This window comes from Phyllobates terribilis, unplaced genomic scaffold, assembly GCF_046119375.1.
Source record: "Phyllobates terribilis strain yellow unplaced genomic scaffold, ASM4611937v1 Scaffold_3426__1_contigs__length_79119, whole genome shotgun sequence".
NCBI classification, from domain to species: domain Eukaryota; kingdom Metazoa; phylum Chordata; class Amphibia; order Anura; family Dendrobatidae; genus Phyllobates; species Phyllobates terribilis.
The window spans coordinates 71,414-79,120 of NW_027366179.1; the positions used below are offsets into that span (position 1 = coordinate 71,414).

Here is a 7,707-nt window from a genome sequence, read left to right on the forward strand (position 1 = left end):
ATTATAAATACTCCTTTGAGAGATAAGAGTTCGAAATTGTGCACCCCCAACCCAACTACACTGAACCCAAGCCGTTTTAATCGTTGTAGGGCTGGGCATGGGTTAGGTAAATCCGAAACACGTACCGAAAAAGACCGGACCAAACCCGAACCGAAGTAATTTCGGGTCGGTTTTCGGGTTGGGTTTTTTGAACTTCGGATTTCGTGTCGCATCGGTTCGGTTCGGTTCGGGTACACCGATAAATCAGAATTATATTGTTGCATAGCTTACCATCTTTACATGTTTTAAATCATTTTACATGTTTTAAATCATTTTGAACATTGTTACACGTGGACTATTTAGTTATTGTTAGCTTAAGTTGTTCTGGACATATTTTATGTACTTTGAATCATGTTGAACTTTAAAATATTATCATTTATATGATTTTTGACATTTTATTACTTGTTTAGCTTGTCTAATTTTAGGTGGTTCGGGTTTTAGATGAAATTAATTGACTAAACACATTATTTAAACCTTAATAATGGATTAAAATTTAAATTTTAAAGCATTAAACATTTGTTTCTTTTGAAAATCGGGTCATTCGGATTTTGCTTGGACCGGACAGAACCAAACCCCAAAGTTTTCGGGTCCGGTTTTGCAAAGAGTAAATTACTCTTTGCTACTTTCAAGCACAAAATTAAGTTCAATTTTGATACACATTCCATGTTCGCAACCAAAATAGTCATGTTCAAGACTTTCAAATGGGACAAACAAGCTTTGATAGGGGAAACAGCACTACTTATGAACTTGACAAAGAACTTAAGATGAATAATAGTAGGTGATACACAGAGCATTGATCAAACCCGCATCAAAAAATGAAAATTTAAGGCAGAAAACAAGAGATGGAGAAAAGAAAATAATACACAATCTGAATGTCAGTTAAGTAGAGGATTGTATCATGTTGGCTGAGTGAATTTGATCGATCACAAGAAATAGGGTACTCCAGTTCTAGGCCCTCTCATCTGGTTGTTCTCCTCGGTTTCTGTGAAAAACTTCACTTCCCTCTCCTAACCAACATCCAAATTATACATTAAATCATTCTTAACACTTAAAAACTTAATCATCTTGCTCATAATCATATGATGTTTGAATCTAGGTCAATAGCTATACAGGTAGTATCACAACCATCATTTTGAGCAAAAATATTCAGGTAGTTATCCAGATTAGAGCCAATTTGTTCACCTTCTGTAGTTCATAGCTTTACATGGATGCAGTTCTACAAGATTACCTAACAGTATATTTTGGAAGTTTCGAAGTTAGTAGATTCCAGGTTTGGATTACGTCAGAAATTGTTAATTTTTAGTCAGCATGCATTTACTAACTACTAATGCATAGAAGATACGCTAGCAAACATCTGTCAAACTTACCATGTTGTCATTGAAACTCAAAATGGAAGCTACATTTCCACAACGGTAACAATAATTTGGTGCTGACCAGACCTGCAAAAAAAAACATACGAATTTCACTACTCTGGATGAGTTTCAAATGAATGTGCTAAGTAGAGAGCAATTTATACCGTTACTAAGCCTTTATCCTGAAACATGTACTTAAGACCTTCTTGAACAAGTTGATGTGCACGACAGACCAGATCAAGATTGTTTACATGATTGAACTGCAAGAAGAAGAAACTCGATTACAGATAACTGAAAATAATCCCTTCAAATTTATCAAAGATGGATCACCTATTCACCTCAGATGTAACTCTCGAGCCAAAAAGCCATCCTGCTCCTCGAGGACTGACAGCCCACGTTTCAATATCTTCAGGGTCACTCCACATGAGATCACAAAACGGACCCTCGTGAGGAATTTCGGAGTTCCTTTCTATGACCCTTATCTGCCACACCACAAGTTTAAAAATAAAATGAGAAAATGAAGTCAGTTCCATAATCAGAATATAAGGGAATTAATTGTGTAGAATTGAGAACCTGATCTATAGTCCTGACATCAGGAGAGAGGCCACCATGGACACAAAGCACCTGAAATCAAAGATTATTTAAACAACTAGTAATAAAAAATGTGGACATCGTAAGACTTAACAATTAAATAGGTTTAGTGCAGCCTGAGATGAGTATAATTACTGTTCCATTTATTATTGCTGAAAGAGTTAAATAGTCAAAAACATCCGTGCAGTATCTCCAGGCATTGGCATTGCCGTACTTCCTTTGACACTCATCGTAGAATCCATACACCTGTCACACAATCAAATTTATTTAATCCAAACAAACATGAAAATTTGGTAGTAGTTTATGATTCTGAAAAGGTTCTTATGTCTTTTTGTTCCCATGAATTCTACAGTAATTAGCAAAATATGGTGGAAGATATAATTCCAAGTTTATGATTGCCATCCCATTATTTTATCCATAATAAGACAGAGCAAACACACAAATACAAACACTTGGATCCCATTTTCACAAAGCAAATAAGACCTCACAAAAGAAATAACCCAGATGAATAAACTTCTGTTTGTTCAGATCATAAGTGGCATTTCAGCCTTAAATTTATGTTAAGCATTTTCTTTTAAGTTTTATGCAAATTGGTGAGTTTACAAGGTACGTTATGCTATAGGAACGTGTATATATGATATTTCTTACGCAAATTCTCTTTATCATGGGTTAAAAATGAGGAGAGTAGTTATTAAAATTGCAAATTTTATGGAAAGTTGGTAAGGTATTAGCTTAATGATCTCATGTCTTAATAGTCGTATCAAAGAATAAAATTGAAGAGTTACTATACAGGGGTATAAATTATAAGAGAACAAAGAAAACTAGCAGATAAGAATGTCATGTGGTGTCCAAAGACAGTTCTTGTGTATTTTGTGTGGGTTCTGTCATTCTAAAGTGAAAAATAGAAAGAAAAAAAAACATATGACGGACACTCGAGTTATCGTTAAATCATACACAAATTGCTTTATCCACTTAGACTTGTAACTTTGTAGCCAATTATGATGAAAAATGGCCAAACAAGCTTTTTCACATTAAAATGCTAGCACTTTATATCAATCTAGCTACACGAGAAAATCAGTGACTAGCTTTCTATATTAAGGGATAACAACTGTTATTGAAAAGGAGCCACCTAGCACACGTAACACATAACATAAATGACTTCGCAATATCTGAGAGTCAAGTTAGGTTATCCTTTCAAACAACAAATATTAATGGAATGGACTGTTTATCAGACGAACTCCTGTCTCAGTAGAATTTCATCAACGGAAAATAGAAAAAAGCATTACTCGGCACCTGTAATTTTGAAATAGTACCTGAGTCAGTTGCCTACTTTCATGATTTCCACGCAATAGGGTGATGTGAGCAGGATACCTGTAATAACATATCAAACAATAAATAAGTCTTAGCAATATCAAACAATAATGGCATTCCATAATATTAATAAGCATGAAGGGGAAGAAAATGGTATAGAAGCTCTTCTTACTATACTAAATTCTCTTTGTTGTTGTTTTCTAAAAAAAATCATTATCCTGTTCGGAAATAATTCTCTTATTTATCCAAAATGGCAGCTTAGCAGGTCGATAAAAAGTCTTTTATAAATAGTCTTCACTGAAAGTAGAAAAACAAATTGACCTGCTTAGAGTACTTTACATAATGGCAATGAAAACTGGGCTCAAGCATGGTAATACTGTAAGAAGAAAATGTAATGTACAATAGCAGCATACCATTCTTCAATGAGTTGCATTACAAACATAGTTACTATCACAATATTAATTGCCTAATTGAAATAGTTTCCACAATAGTCCAGTATGAAATAAATTAGGAAACGGCAAGTTGCATTACTTAAAATAAAACGTAGAAGAATTAAATACCTAGCTTTTAGAAGCAAGAGTATCGTGAAAACCTCCAAACTATTGTAGCCCCGGTCAACAAAATCTCCCTGATAGGATGATGGGAAGACTTAGATAACACCAGTGTGCAAACAAAATCAACTATAATGCTGAACACAGAAGGTTAATACCATAAATATGTAGTTGGTTTCTGGAACATGACCCCCTGTCTGGAAAAGCTTCATTAGATCATGGAATTGACCGTGAATATCACCACAGACAGTGACTGGACTATTGACTGGTTGTACATTAGACTCCTCTATTAGGATATCTTTAACCTGGGAAATAAAGGAGGAAATTAAGATTAGAATGATGCTTGAACTCATCCTTCAAGCAAAGCATTCGACTATGGTCCTTGATATTTATTTTCACATCATTTAAGTAGCTGACAGTAGATCAAGAATTAATATTAAAGAATATGATTTAAATATAGAAATACTCGCATTGACGGGAGCAATTGGAATACAGAAAGCAAGTGATGATGTAAAAATTTCTGTATAGTGTTGCTAACAGAAAACTATATTGAATTCATGATTATAGCCATCAAAATGCCCGAGTTTTAAATCTTTTAAGTCGACAAATAGATAACATATTCCAATGAGGTAATTACTACTTCAATGAACTAATGTAAGTTCATGCAATCTGTCAGCTAGCATAAGCAATATCTAACGGGTATAAATGTTTCTTTCTTTGGCATGTAAAATAAATTTCTTAACTCGAGAAGTACTGTGTTCTGCCATTATCATAACACCTAAAACAGAAATACTGCACATCGCAGGTAAGCTTGAAAAAGAACTCCCTCATCACAGAAATAAGGTAGCAATCCTCTTATGCTCATTCATAAGACAGTATTTAGTTACACAAACAGTTCCCAAAATTTCACTTAATAAATTGCTGCAATAACTTCAAGTGCTTCTAACCAAAAAGAAAGTCAAGTAGCACAAAGGTGCACTATCATGACTCTTTCCCACATTGCTTGATCTCATCCTGCATGACATGAACAAGGACCGGGGCACCTTTGCAGAATACCGATTCCCAAAAGTTCTATTTTTAGAGTAGGCAATTGCAAAAACAGACGGAGATCAAGCTCTTTTTTTGAAAGACCAATTCCCCAAACTATTCAACCTACAATCAAGAAGCAAACTTACTCCATTAAACGCTCAAGCATTCCAGTGAAATCTCAAATGATAAGTCCTTAGTCTACTAGAAAGTAACTAACTCTATATAATACTATAGATCACGGTTTGGGCCGCTTAGAGAAAGAAACCAGAACAGCGGTGAAGTTGCAACCAAACCCGAACATCCCTCATTGCATCCCTGAAGATCACAACCCGCACAAAAGAAATTCCAAATTCGTTCCTCATTTTATCTATTCCGGTACTTAATAACTTCTCAGTACTAGCAACCGACAACATAGAACCAAACACCCAGTTTCTGAATCCAGATGCCTACCATAAATCTGAGATGATAGGAAACGAAAACTAGATTTAACGGAAAGTGAGAGAGCATTACATATTCACAAAGCAGCTGGAGCTCGTTTCGGCGAGATGCTGGCCGTCTTTGACCTTGACGATCCATCTGTCCAAATCCATGCCCTCAATGATATGAAATTTCTAGAAATAACTTCGAATAAGGAAAAATACTTGCTCTTTCTCTTCCTTACTGGCTCCGCAACTCCAAATTCGCTTCTCGGACCTCAAACCTAGGGTTCTAACCCTTGATTGCAAATCCACACAACTCGTAAAGCACAGTCGAGAAAAAAAAGGCCGATAGGGAAATTGGAAATGTCAATCGGGGAAAACTTGAGGTTTGTTTGTAGAAAATGATATTATAATGTTATTAGGGGAGAGGATCAAATAATAAGTCACATCTCTTACAAGATAATTATAAATTAATACTTATATAAATATTTTTATTAAATAAAATTTCATATAAATTAATAAAAAAATAATAATTCTATTGAAGTATAATTGAAAATATAAAGAACAATATCTGAAAAAATAAAATATTTTTTGTTGGATCGTATATTTTCCAAGTATCGTTTAAGCTCAAGTTTACGCGCTTAAATGCGGAAAAGAATAATCAATAATAAAGGTCGATAATCTTGCAAAGATTTCTCAAATGTGAGAATCGTAGACTATAGTAAGTCCGGGATAAAACTCAGCATTATTCTTTTATTACTTAACAAGTTAACTTTACAAAGTGAAAAACTGCACACCCTAACCCTTTCTAGCTCTCTAGTGTTTTCTCTCACATACTCTCTAAGGTTTACCTCTCAAGCAACAAAGTTACTCTTCTCAGCTCATACAAGTGAAGACTCTCTCAAGCTATTAAATTCTATGCAATGTGGAATGTGAGAGATGTGTCTATACATTCACTATTCATAAGTTATTTATAGAGCTCGTAACTAACTCCAATTAAGCACGATTCTATCGCTTATTCTCCAAGAAACACGCCAAGTCAACAATCCTTGCGCATGTGCTTCTTCGCAACGGTGATCCGTGCGCTTGTGTTTCTTCGCTTGATGATCCTGCTATCCACGTCAACGATCCGCGCGCTTCGTGTTTCTCCATGTTAGGGATCCCCGGGTTTGCACTTTCCTAAAGTAGAAAACTCTAACAACCTTCCAATTGTACTCTTTTCTCTTCAGCAACAGCTTTACCAACCTTCCTTTCATGAGCAAACACTTCCCGCGGTTCAAGCGAATAACTAGAATCCTTTCGCGTGTTTAACGTTGATATCTGGATCTACTTGTAATAACCCTCTCTTCCATTATGAATGTTTATGCAACATTAGTATTATTTTTATAATAATAATATTTATATTTGATTTATGATCTTAAATTATTTTGATAATGATTTTTACGTTTTTTTCTTTCCATATAATTAAGTCAATACTTATTTATTTATGATTTAAAATTTTAAATATACCGATGACATTTCTTAGCTTTTAAAAATATATTTTGAAGAGTCTTGTAAATACTTTAAATATCGGGTTTGTTAAAAGGGCATTTTTACAACATTCCGAAAACTCGCGGATAAATCCCGCAATTAATCAAAACATTGAATTGCTTCATCCGATACTCATCTTCCCCATGTAGCTTTCTCTTCAATATTACCATTTCATCTTCTTCAATAATATCATTTTCATCCTCTTCCATTGATTGTTCTTCCTACCCATAGTAATGTAGGACATTAATTGTCAACACCTCCCTTTCGTAGGCTTCTATTTCAACCACATCCTTCCATGAACAATCATCCATGTCCTCCATTATTTCCTCGTTTTCTGACTCCATTTACTCCTATAAATGCACTACTCGTTTCACATTTTCATTCATCTTTGTGGTAACAAATATATATAAGCACAAACACATTTTTTTTTTCCCGGCTTTGTTGATCGACCTCTGACCACCAGTCCGAAAGCAACACCAACTCCGGCCAACCAGACTTTCGGCGAGCTTGCTCCTCCCTCCATGCTAGCCCCGGCAAGTCGACCACCGCGCCACCGCCTGTTTGTCCTTCTTCACTTATATTTCCCCATGTTTCAAGTAAGGTCGACCGACGCCGTTCGCCGCCACTAGTGCAGTCACCTCCGTGTCGCTGGTCGCGCCTTCGTCCTGTCGTCCTCGCCGTCGACCGGCATTGTCGACGCCCTGTTTTCCTTTCTGGTGAAGCCAAACACGCCTCCGTTTTCGTTCCGGTGACCTTGTTTTTCCTCCTCTCCTATGAAACCAGCGTAGCCCTGCTCCGCCCGACCAGCGGCACGCTGGTCGCCGTCGTCATTCGTCGTCACCGGGTGAGTTTTGTTCGTTGTTGTGCTTAATTCTGGTTTTGGGT

The 7,707-nt window shown here is 35.9% G+C and overlaps 1 protein-coding gene across 1 annotated transcript; it reads right to left on the reverse strand.

Moving 5' to 3' along the window:
• Window positions 1-962: 962 nt before the first annotated feature.
• LOC141247942 (uncharacterized) lies at window positions 963-5,463 on the reverse strand. Its single transcript, XM_073669293.1, is given in 11 exon segments — window positions 963-1,046; window positions 1,407-1,478; window positions 1,556-1,651; window positions 1,730-1,873; window positions 1,965-2,015; window positions 2,118-2,228; window positions 3,296-3,353; window positions 3,854-3,921; window positions 4,003-4,149; window positions 5,384-5,409; window positions 5,412-5,463. Coding segments are annotated over 11 exon segments (909 nt in total).
• Between the last annotated feature and the right edge of the window lie 2,244 nt (window positions 5,464-7,707).